This window comes from Gorilla gorilla, chromosome 13 (genome assembly GCF_029281585.2).
Source record: "Gorilla gorilla gorilla isolate KB3781 chromosome 13, NHGRI_mGorGor1-v2.1_pri, whole genome shotgun sequence".
In the NCBI taxonomy this organism is placed as follows: domain Eukaryota; kingdom Metazoa; phylum Chordata; class Mammalia; order Primates; family Hominidae; genus Gorilla; species Gorilla gorilla.
In genome coordinates, this window is record NC_073237.2 from 94,390,840 (window position 1) to 94,403,422 (window position 12,583).

Sequence of the window (12,583 nt, forward strand, 5' to 3'; positions counted from 1 at the left end):
TTTCTTACATGTTGTTATACGGCCATTAACTTTTAAAAAGTTAGCCTTTTTGAAAACTGACATTACTCTCTTTTTACCTAAACTTTCTCTCCCTCCCAATCCTGTTTTTGCTTCACTTACAGCTTATCTAAATCACGTTATTTTTAAAATTTAAAAATGATTTCTGTGAAATATGTAATGTCGAAAGTAAACATCCCCTGCACTCCCATCCCACAGAGATTCCGATAATTAACAGTTTAGTAGACATGACCCCAGCTATTTTCCTTTTCAGTGTATCTCCGTCCCCACTCAAGGTGCTGTCATGTCCTCTCTCTTGACACTACACATTGCAGGAGTTATTCTGCCAGCCTATCCCATCTTGGGCCTGCACGTAGTACAGTGGTTTGAATTTTCAAACTTGTAGCAACCCGCACTCCATCACACACCCTTAAGCCTGGTTTTCAAGGCCTTTGCCACCTAACCCTCCTAATCTTTTGTTAAACCCCACCTGAGGCCAGACACTGTGGCTCATGCCAGTAGTCCCAGCACTTTGGGAGGCTGAGGCAGGTGGACTGCTTGAGGCCAGGAGCTCGAGACCAGCCTGGCCAATGTGGCGAAACCCTGTCTCTACTAAAAATACAAAAATTAGCTGGGCATGGTGGCGGGCACCCATAGTCCCAGCTGCTCAGGAGGCTGAGGCAGGAGAATCGCTTGAACCCAGGAGGCAGAGGTTGCAGTGAGCTGAGATCACACCATTGCACTCCAGCCTTGGCGACAGAGCAAGACCCTGTTTCAAAAAGAAATAATAAATAACAATAAAATAATAATACACGCTACCTGAGTCTTTCTACTGTACTTAGCTTTCTGGTCACCCTCACCAACAAGACTCACCCATCTTAGAGTGTCTTTTGTTGCATTCAGTGAATTATAGATAACGGATTAATTATTTATCATTTCCACCAAAGGATTGTTTTGAGATTGGGCTGTGTATATTATTGATGATATTTGTGCATATAGCACACTTGCTTTCAGCAGCTCAGGCTAATTAAATGTGACAGATGGTTTTTGAATGAGGTTAGACATTCATTTATAGTTCTGTTGTTACTCTTGGTGTATTGTGCAATGTGAAACATTCTTAAAATGCATTCTTTAGAATAACAGTAACCATTTTTAGAGCATTTACAATGTGCTGAGTGCTTCTCATGCATTTACAGCAACACTCAGCAGGTATTATTATCATCCCTAGGAAAGAGAGGCTCAGAGAGCCTCAGTATCTTGCCCCTGGCTGCACAGCTAGTGAGTGGCTAAACCGGGGCTCAACCAGATACGCTTCACCTGGAGAATATGCATAAAGCAGCATGATATTTAATGTTATTTTTCTTTTTCCATTTTAAAGGAATATCAGAAGCTCTTTCCTGACATTCCCATAGGGTATTCTGGGCATGAAACAGGCATAGCGATATCTGTGGCCGCAGTGGCTCTGGGGGCCAAGGTGTTGGAACGTCACATAACTTTGGACAAGACCTGGAAGGGGAGTGACCACTCGGCCTCGCTGGAGCCTGGAGAACTGGCCGAGCTGGTGCGGTCAGTGCGTCTTGTGGAGCGTGCCCTGGGCTCCCCAACCAAGCAGCTGCTGCCCTGTGAGATGGCCTGCAATGAGAAGGTGAGTCCTGCCGGACTCTACTCGGTTCTGCTGCCGTATGCGGAAAAAGGATGGGCTGGCCCGAGAGGGATGGTCAGGACCAGCCCTCCCTGAGCCAGGCTGATGAAATGATGAATGAATGTGCTCCCACCCCTGTCAGCTTCTTCAGGCTTCTCTTCAGTAATGCATGTCACTCTGGCCTGTAGCAGCAGCAGGAGAAACATGTTATCTAAAGGGAACTTTAGCAGTTTCTCTGGCCACCTAGGGTCACATTAGAGTCTTCCACTAATTCTCTGAAGCCCATGGCCCCAGTACTCCTAGACTCCAGAATATGTAACAGGAGTGAGGCCCTGGAATAAGTCAAGTCTGGGCTCCCTTGGAGCAGGTAAGCCCTGAGAAACATTTAGGCACGGTGTTCCCTGAGGTACCAGAAGAGCCTGTGGCATTTCCTAAGCCAGGGTGGCACTGGTGGGAAGGGCAGTGAGTCGTTGCAGAGGTGGGTGGGTGATGATGCAGCTATTCCTTGTGCAACACTGACCTTCAGACAGAGGAACTGGTGGGCCTAGAAGCACTGCCTGGCATGCTGACTATCAGGGCTTCCTGGAAGCTGTGGCCTGGACCTTCTTGCCTTCTGAGTCATAAAGCCAGGCAGGCATCCTGGGGCTGCCAGGCACACACACACACACCTAACCTGTAGGCTGTCGGGGTCAAGGCAAGGACCAAACACCAGGCATGCCTGGGACTGTTGTCACCTTTTATTCTAGTGGGGCCTACCTGCTTCCCCAAATCAAAGATGCATCTATACCAGGAAATTAAAATAAAGTAAAAAGAAATAGTTTCTTTATAGAGGAAACAGGAGAGAATTAGACCAGAAACCAGAGTAAGATTTATAACAGCTGAGCACTTAATTTGGCTCTCTGAGCAGACAGTAAAACATAACAGGATGCATGATTATCACTTGACATTTTTTCCTGGCACCACATTCCAAGCAGAATTGATTCCTTGCACTCTTACGTGGAGGATATAGAGTAATAAAACACGTAATTTATTTGAAAGCATTTATGGAGAAGACAAACACTGGTCATGAGCTTCAGGTACCCTTCATTCCCTCATCTGCCCCTTCCTCGGGGGCTCCTTTTCTTGCCATCTGCATAACAGCCACATTCACCATCTTATGAGTCCTTCATATTTCTATTTTACCAAACAAAGTGGCGGTAAGGTGTGTGCCCTGGAGAACGGTGTGTCAGGAGTTAAGAATCTCATCCCTATGTTTCATCTTGGCTGTCTGCAACCCTGGCCAAGTCACCCACCCTGTATGGGCCTCGGTTTCCCCATGTTTACAATGAGATACTGAGCTGGATGGTAACCAAAAGAATCAGAGTTTGCATGTATTGAGAGCATTCTATGTTCCAGGTACATTCTGTAATATCACCAATCCTTACAGTCATCTGACAGGATAGTTTCCATTTGACAGAGAAACTAAAACATGGCCTATACCCCACAGACTGGGATTTGAACCTGGCTCCGCCTACATAGCCTCAGCCCTTTCCTTTGCACTTTATTGTAAAGGCTCCTCCTCTGAGTCTCTGAATTCAATCTATACTGGTTGAATTCCTGCCATGTATGAGATATTCTGAGCAGTGTAGGGGGCAACAGAGTGCCTGCTCCCAAGGTATTGCCTGGGGAAGACTGATCAGGGACCTTGAGTGTAAAGTAGTGTGCACTAGTTAACTTCTGTGAAGCTGGCACTGAATGTTCATTTTGTCCACAGCTGGGCAAGTCTGTGGTGGCCAAAGTGAAAATTCCGGAAGGCACCATTCTAACAATGGACATGCTCACCGTGAAGGTGGGTGAGCCCAAAGGCTATCCTCCTGAAGACATCTTTAATCTAGTGGGCAAGAAGGTCCTGGTCACTGTTGAAGAGGATGACACCATCATGGAAGAATTGGTAGATAATCATGGCAAAAAAATCAAGTCTTAAAAATAAAGTGCCATTCTCTGAATTCTCAGTTCTCTTGCTGATGCTGTCGGGTGTGTTTGAGTGAGGCGAGGGCAGGAATGGCGGTCTCCAGGGACCTGGCTGTCATCCACCTCCACCTGCTCCTTAGACAGCAGATGTTTCTGGGCTAGGCCCTGTGTCAGCCCACTGGAGACAGAAAAAGATCCAGTGATGCAATCTCTCCTTCAAGTTGGCCAGCTTAGTGCACTGGCCAACAGTGCATTATAAACAGAGCACCAGAAGAAGGGGTGGTTCCAAACCAAGTCCATATCCTCCAGTTGCTGGGTGGCTGCAGAGAGGGATGAGAGCTGGCTGCACATGTCCTTTCCTTTAAGCCTTCATTCTCACTTCCTTACAGCCCTTTACTTCTCCATTGTCTTTATCCCTTTCCTGCCCTTGGCCTCTGTGTTTAGTTGGCATTGTATAGCAGTCACTCCACATCAGAGAAAGGATTGGTCAAAGGATCTTGTAGGCAGAAAATGCTGAAAGCACTCCTCTCAGAGCAAAGAGAGGGAAATGGCATGTGTTCCTTCTCTGAACAAATATTGAGGGCCATCTTTGTGCCAGGCACTGCTTTAGGCACAGAGGATATGGCCATGAACAAGCCCCAATCCCTTCCTCAGAGAACTTCCATTCAGATGGGGGCAGATGCATAAAAATCCATAGCATAGTGATTCAGTCACACAATATGTTAGAAGGTGGTATGTGAGCCAGGCGTGCTTGTGTGAGCCTGTAATCCCAACTACTTAGGAGGCTGAGGTGGGAGGATTGCTTGAGACCAGGAGTTCAAGCTATAATACGATCTTGGATGGGAACAGTTGGGAGTCAGGGTTTGTTTACACGTAAGTGAGAACTTTAATGAGTTATCTTCAGAAGCAGTGAATGCCCCATCCCTGGAGATTGTTAATCAGGGAGCAGCTGACTACTACCAGAAGGCTGTGTAAGGAATAGGATATGAGTAAAGGCCCTTCTGGGTCTGGGTGCTAGGGACTTGAAGCAACATGAACTCCCAGTGAAGACCATGGTTAAAAGGGACATTATTCACATTTTATTAAACCAAATATTAGAAAATTGCTGTCATTTAAAAATATCTGCAAGCAATTTGCCATATCAATAAAGAAATGTCTACAGATTCAAGTCTGAAAGAGAAGAAGGTAAGTGATCAGTAACCCTTACAGACATGCAAACCAAGGAAGCCTCATTCCTGTGCTGAGAATATTCTAGTAGCTCCTGCTGCTGCCACATGGCAGCTGGGAATACCAGTAGTCTCAGCACTCGGTCAGTGCCGTGCAAGCTCCCTTGGGAATGCTGATAAATCCTGGCATGATACAGCACTATATATGTTTTTTTGTTTTTGTTTTTTTGAGACCGAGTCTTGCTCTGTCCCCAGGCTGGAGTGCAGTGGTGCAATCTCAGCTCACTGCACTCTCCGCCTCCTGGGTTCAAGCAATTCTCTTGCCTCAGCCTCCCTAGTAGCCGGGATTACAGGCATGCACCACCACGCCCGGCTAATTTTTGTATAGGACTATAGTTTTAAGGCAAGTTTATAACCTTTGGCTCATTTGAGCCTCACAGCACTTGGTAGGTAGTGCTATTATCCCCATTTTATAGATGGCACTGAGAAGTAAAAAGTGACTAGCCCTGGTCACACAACTGACATGGACTGAAACTGCGGCTTTCTGGCTATCACGGGCCTTGGCACAGCTAGTTTGTGACCTTTATAGTCTAGCTCTGTCTCTGCTACATGAATCCCAAATTTTTGAATCAAGTTCCCCTCTGGGCCATAAGGCCTCATCTCAGACCCCAAGGAAGGCAGTCCAAAGGTAGACTCAAGTCTCGCCGAGTAACCAGGCACTAGGAAAGCATCATGGGCAGTAGCTCCACAAGAGGGGCCAGAGCACCAGGCACTGGCCAGAGACCAGCTGCATTCACCCTGAGCAGTAGAGCCTGGTGGCCATGAGCACAGACCTGGAACTCACAGCCTGGGCCCAGACTCCAGCTCCACCACTAGCTGTGCGACCTTGGGCAAGTGACGCTGGGTCTCCATTTTGCCATGTGTAGAATTGGGAAAACTTTCTACCCCCTAGGGCTGATGAAAGGATCAGATGAGTTTAGTCGTAAAGCATTAAAACAGTGCATTATAAACTATTAAGAGCTGTTATTACTTGGCCCCTGCAGCTGTGGGTCTGGGAAGAGGTCTTGGTCATCAGGGATGGACAGAAATGTTGGGGTCAAGTGTATTCATCTTCCCTCTGTCAGGAACGCCCTCTGCCTGTCACAATTCAGTCTGGGCCATTCCTAGTAGAATTAATTTCCCCTTTTTCTCAGGATTCCTGCAGCATAGTGCTTTAAAACTCTGTCCAGCCAGAGTTTTAAAGTCTTTGGTTAGAAGTTAAGGCGTTTGCAAGGTTCTGTCTGCCTGGTATTCTGCTACATTGTCTCATATCAAAAGTGCCGTTTTTAACTCAAAAACTATTGAAAATTGTCAGTTTTATATGGTTCAAACTAATGCACTGAAAGTCTGTTTAAACCACGAGGATTCGGCGACCTTGGCCTCCCACCAAGCACCTATGAAGATGCTTTAACAGAATATAAGTTCAAAACCGTCTAGGGAATTGACAAAACAGGACGCAGAACCTTCAGAACGGAGACACAAATCCCTGGGAAGAGGCCTCCCCCTCCCTGCTAGAGAAGGTGGCCTCCTGTGAGGGCCTACTGTTTTCTACCTGTGTCACTTCATTCCAGACAGCTGGGCGCTCTGGGTTTCCTTGGCAACATCTGGATCTAAGGGTGCTCTTACCCTTTTTGTCCCAAGACAGTTGGGAAACACCACCCCCTTTGGTTGCTTAGCAACTGTCACCTGCTGATTCCTTCCCAAAATCCCCTGAGAAATGAGTAAGCAGGTTGAAAGCTGGGCCTAAGGGCTGGGCCAGGGGACAGGTCAGATGCTTGCCTGGGGGTGGGTGAACGGGGCACACGTCTGGCCCCCCTATATCACCACGGGGTAACTTTACGCAGCTCTGCTTTCTTTCAGGACCTCAGACTCCCCAAATGAGATCTGGCTGGGTGACCTGTGAGGCCCGCCTAACTCAGCTCTTCTGTTACTCAGTGATAGGCACCTGCTGGTTATTAATTCACTGCTTGGGAGGGAAGGGGCTTTCTGGGAACTTTTCAGGGTGGAGAGAGTACAGGACAAAGCTGCCCTTCCAAAGCCTCCAATTTAGTTGGAAAGACAGGTCCCAGATTTGTGGCTCTGATAGTGAGATTCTTGTTCCTTGGTTAGACTTCCTGGCGCAGGTAAGCCTGGGGAAGACTGAGACAGGTGAAAAGACTTTTCTGCATGAATGTGCTGCTGACAGCAGAGAGGTGTGGAGGTGGAACTATGCGACACATTTCTGACTGGAGAGTCTCTAAGAAGAGTGGTAGGAGCTAGGTGAGGATAAGTAATTTTGGGCAGACTAGACAAGCCTTGAATGCTAAGGTGAGGCGCTTGTATTTTTTTTGTTATTTCATGGAAACTCCTGGAAGCCTTTTCATAGCTGAGGGGTTAAGTGAAGTTTTAGGAAGATCACTCTAGTTTTAGGGTGGAAGATGAGGACTGGGAGAGGGTTCAGACCAGGAACTGCTAAGAAGCTCTTGCAGCTTCTGGAGGGAGCTGTGATGTGGACACGCTGAAATCGGTGGGGAGGAAGCGGAAGATTCGAGGGACCTCAAGAGACCGAAGAGTCAGGACTGGATGACTCCCATTCATTCACAAACGTTTACTGTGTGCCTACTATGTGTCAGGTTCCTGTGCTGTACGAGGGAGAAGGTTCCCAGGCTGCGGATGATGTATTCAGGATGCTGAGGGCTTACCTGTGGGGGTATCACTTTGAAGGAACTGGATTAAAGTAGTGTAAGTGATGGTGGGGTGAGGGTGCGGAGGTCTGATGAGAGGGCAGCAGCAGACTTGCTTAGGGCCTGTTTGAAACTAGCCTAGGAGAGGAAACCTTCAAAGCACTGTAGGCGTGATTGGTCGGGGAAAGCTGGGGCAGGGAGAGGGCCCTAAGAAGCAGGCAGTAAGGGGACCAGCCACGCTGATCTAGGTAGATTAGGCGAGACTGGGCAGCTGCGGCGTACCTGGAGGCTGTCACGCCGGTCCTGGCCCCTAGGGCAGCCGGGGGATGCTGATGGCCCCCTCCCAGAGCCGCAGGGCCGGGTAGAGCGGCTCCTGGAACGTGGCGCGGAAGGTATGCAGGTGGCTCATGCCGCCCGTCACGTCGTAGAAGGCGAGGACGCCGGCCTCGTAGTCCAGGAAGACGCCGAGCCGGTCGAGGTCGTCGCGGGGCCGCAGGCGGCTGCGCTGGCCGTCGTGGAAGGCCCAGTACTCAAGGTCGTAGCGCTTGAGGCACCAGGACTGGCGGTTGCAGCCCAGGCGGGCGGCGGCCGAGGCCCCGCGGCGCCGAAGGGAGGCGTAGGCCGCGCCCACCCACCAGCCGACGCCCGCCTCCTGCACGTCAACCTCCCAGTAGTGGCGGCCGGTGGCGAAGCAGTCGCGAGCCAGCACTTGCCAGAGCGCGTCGAACCGCAGCGCGGGCACGGGCCCCAGGCTGCCCAGCAGGCCGCAGCGCACCGTCAGGCGGTCCGCGGACAGGCGCAGGCGCGCGTGCATCGTGTCGGGATCCAGCGTGGGCGTGCGCGCGTCTGCAGGGGGGCGAGACGAGGGACGCACCTGGTGGGCGGGGCCAGCGCGGCGCCCCGCCCCCGGGAACCCACCAACGCACGTGCAAATCACAAAATGCGAAGCGCGGAAATGGCCCAAGGAGGGGGTGACAGACCCCTTTAAACCGCGACTGCCCCTGGGGCGGGGGCTTGGGGAAGGGGGAAGAAGAGATCACTCTGCTGCACATCCCTTATACTGTCTGTATTTTGTGCCGTGAAATTTGATGCCAATTAATACAAATGTAATTAAAAATAATCCTATCACTGTTAACATTAGGGTGTGTGTACTTCCTATCTTTCCCCTCCCCTTGCTGCTTTATAGCTTCTCTTTCTTTTTCTTTTTTTTCTTTTTTTGAAACAGAGTCTCGCTCTGTTGCCCAGGCTGGAGTGCAGTGGCGCGATCTCCGCTCACTGCAAGCTCCGCCTCCCAGGTTCAGGCCATTCTCCTGCCTCAGCCTCCCGAGTAGCTGGGACTACAAGCGCGCACCACCACGCCCGGCTAATTTTTATAGCTTTTCTTAATATTGGTGTCACACCATACATGACGTTAGGTAATCTGCTTTTTAAAATTGATTGATCTGCTTGTGAGGCATTTTGACACATCAAATAATATCCTTTCACAAGAGCATTTTAGTGGAGATTCTAAAATTTTGATGTTTGGACGCATAACTTAGTCCTCCGTTTAAAAAGCTTTTGAAACCACTAATAACAATTACATTTTTACGTATCTGATTGCTTCTGTAGAATATACTCCTAAAACAGGAATTGCTGGGTCAATGGGTATTTTTTTAAGGCCTTTGATACATATTGCAAAACTATCCTGCCCAAAGTTTGTAGTGATTTAAACTCCCATTAACATTTCTCTTTGCATTACACCATGTATGTACACATGAAGTTTTTTTGTTGTTGTTGTTGTTTTTTAAGTCTGGATCACAGGGTATGTGGATGTTCAGCTTTCATAAACAAGGCCAAACAGTTTTGCATGGACATTTGGATTGTTTCCGTGTTGCCTATTGTGACTAATGTTGCTATAACTGTAAACGTGTAACAGAGACTGAGTTTTCTAAGAAAAAGAGCATTTTTCTAAGAGAAAGAGAATGAGTTATTTTTAAGATTTTCCCCCTTTTTCTCCTGTCTCCCACTTCCCACTTAGCTCTTTATTTTTATTTTTTTTAAGACGGAGTTTCACTCTTGTTGCCCGGGCTGGATGGAGTGCAGTGGTGTGATCTCGACTCACTGCAACCTCGGCCTCCTGGGTTCAAGCGATTCTCCTACCTAAGACTCCCTAGTAACTAGGATTACAGGCACCTGCCACCACGCCTGGCTAATTTTTGTATTTTCAGTAGAGACAGGGTTTCATCATGTTGGCCAGGCCGGTCTTGATCTTCTGACCTCCGGTGATCCGCCTGCCTCAGCCTCCCAAAGTGCTGTGGTTACAGGTGTGAGCCACTGTGCCCTGCCTCTACTTAGCTCTTTAGAAATGTAATTATAACCATTACCTTCCCTTCACCAGATAGTCCCTACAGGGCAAACTTATCTACCTACTTAGAGGGTCTAGAAGCAGAACTTTCTCCCACCAGGAGATTGCCTTAAGAGACAACAGTCAATTTACAACATAAAGTATGCCTTCAACAGAACTCTTCCACCTGGACAGCATCTCAAGACAGCGGCCACATTACAACCTAGTTCTGCCCTCAATGGCACCAGCTCAACCACTTGGTAGAAAACGCATCAAAATGAGTCATATAGACCCCCCATCTGCTTGCTCCTTCCCTGCATGCCATTCATACAAAGTCCCCATTTAAAAGCCTCTGCTTTCTGCCCCAAAAGTGAGGTGGTACCGTTAAGGGCAGGAGGAGCCTGTACCTCTTCCCCTAAGCTAATCTTTAGAATAAAACCACTTTCTTTATATCAGACCTCGCTCTTGTTAATTGAACTCTGCAAAGTGTTGAGCAACTGAACCTGTGTTTCGGTCACATGACATTCTTGTGCAGGTCTTTCAATTCACATATGTATGCATTTCTGTTGGATATATGTCTAAGGTGGGAGAAAATGCTGCTCATTATAACCACTTCTATTGAACAATGTTCTAAATATAGTAGACAGTAACTCAAGGCACGAAAAAGAAGTGAAAGGCAAGAATAAAGATCCGGGAAATGAAAGATTATTATTCATAGGTGACATGCTTATTTACACAAAAACCCAAATAATCTGTAGATAGCTTAGAAGTACTAAGTGAATTTATAACAGCCACTCAGTATGTCAATATACAAAAATGGACAAATCTCATATTGAGTGAAAGAAGCAAAACACAGAAGGGTATAGTCTGAATGATCTACTGAAAGTTCAAAAACAGGTAAAACTAACCTATAGTCCTAGAAGTCTGGAGAGTGGATCCCCTTTGGGGATAGTAAAGAAGAAGGCACATGAGGAAGACTTCTGGGGAGTGGAAATTTCCATTTCTTGATCTGAAGGTGGTTACAAAATATGTTTCCTTTTTAAAAAATCATTGAGCTGATTGATCTGCACATTTTTGATTTGTGCACTTTTTTTTTTTTTTTTAAGATGGAGTCTTGCTCTGTTGCCAGGCTGGAGTGCAGTAGTGCGACCTTGGCTCACTGCAACCTTCGCCTCCCGGGTTCAAGCGATTCTCCTGCCTCAGTCTCCTGAGCAGCTAGGACTACTGGTGCATGCCACCATGCCCAGCTAATTTTTGTATTTTTAGTAGAGACGGGGTTTCACCATGTTGGCCAGGATGGTCTTGATCTCTTGACCTCAAGATCCACCCGCCTCAGCCTCCCAAAGTGCTGGGATTACAGGCGTGAGCCACCGCGCCCGGCGATTTGTGCACTTTTCTTTACGCGTGTTATATTTCAACTTAAGTTTACCTTAAAAATTCATGTCCAGTATAAAAAGAAAATAAAATTTCAGGACTTTCCTAATTTATTATGCCAAGGGGAAAAGTTAAGCCCTGGAAACTAAGTCACATAATGTGGCTGTTTTTCTTCTCTGGTGCGTGACCATGACTTTCTGACTTTTGTGTTGAGATGTTATACATTAACCAGACTCCCTATTCTTCATTCAAACCTACAATAAATGACATTGGCTATAGAGACCCTTTTGACTGTTACCTGTTTTCAATTGGATGTTAACCCCTTAGGGTGTAATCAATAGTAGCCAATCAAATCTTAAACCAGTATGTTATTTATTTATTTATTTATTTATTTATTTTTGAGATGGAGTCTCACTCTACCACCCAGGCTGGAGTGCAGTGGTGTGATCTCGGCTCACTGCAACCTCCACCTCCAGGTTCAAGTGATTCTCCTGCCTCAGCCTCCTGAGTTGGTGGGATTATAGGCACCTGCCACCATACCCAGCTAATTTTTGTATTTTTAGTGGAGACAGGGTTTCACCATGTTGTGCAGGCTGGTCTCGAACTGCTGACGTCAAGTGATCCACCTGCCTTGGGCTCCCAAAGTGCTGGGATTACAGGTGTGAGCCACCGTGCTCGGCCTTAAATCAGTATGTTAGCCTTTGTATGGAAAATGTAAATCTATTCAGTGCCTCTGTTTTGATATTCACTGTCCCCCTCCCAACACCAGGGGCAGTGATCACCATTCTTTGGTTTCCCTCTGTCTCCTGATGGTTACTTTGCACTTGAATAAACTCTGCTAACTGGATACTGAGCCTTCTTTAATTGAGTCTTTTTTAGGTTGACACCCAGTAATTCCACTTGAGAAATTACTCCTACAAAATAATCTGAAAATGAGGTATGGTGTGTTCATTCTCTCATTCATTAATTCAATTCAACAAATGTGTACAAGAATGGACGTTTATTACAGCATTGTTTTAGAAATGAAAATGTAAACATCCAACATTATGAGATTGGCTAAATATGACACATCCATTCAATGCAATGCCATGCAACCTCTAAAAACAATGATAAAAATAAAAAATTAGCTGGGCGTGGTGGCACACACTGATAGTCCCAGCTATGAGGGAGGCTGAGGTGGGAAAATCATTTGAGCCCAAGAGGTCGAGGCTGCAGTGAGCCATGACTGCACCACTGCACTCCAGAGCAAGACTCGGTCACACACACACACATAGTGATAATATTAGCTGGGCACAGTGGCTCACTGTATAAATCCCAAATATATATATGTTCATAATATATCAGTAAATGAAAACAGATGACAAAACAGTATGTATAGTATGACACCACCTTTGTAAAATAAAAAGATATATTAAATATATCATTATAT

The 12,583-nt window shown here is 47.0% G+C and overlaps 2 protein-coding genes across 6 annotated transcripts in view; one reads left to right on the forward strand and one right to left on the reverse strand.

The window, feature by feature from the left end:
• Positions 1-3,624, forward strand: part of NANS (N-acetylneuraminate synthase) — a 34,555-nt gene extending 30,931 nt beyond the window's left edge. For all 4 annotated transcript variants that reach the window (XM_055350034.2, XM_055350033.2, XM_031014584.3 and 1 more), the window contains 2 exons: positions 1,376-1,642; positions 3,393-3,624. In XM_055350034.2, coding sequence (XP_055206009.1) covers positions 1,376-1,642; positions 3,393-3,602 — 477 coding nt within the window. In that variant the 3' untranslated portion in view covers positions 3,603-3,624. The remainder of the gene's footprint in view (positions 1-1,375; positions 1,643-3,392) is intronic.
• Positions 2,434-12,583, reverse strand: part of TRIM14 (tripartite motif containing 14) — a 41,445-nt gene continuing 31,295 nt past the window's right edge. For both annotated transcript variants that reach the window (XM_031014582.3, XM_031014583.3), the window contains exon 6: positions 2,434-8,303. In XM_031014582.3, the coding sequence (XP_030870442.1) occupies positions 7,768-8,303 (536 nt within the window). In that variant the 3' untranslated portion in view covers positions 2,434-7,767. The remainder of the gene's footprint in view (positions 8,304-12,583) is intronic.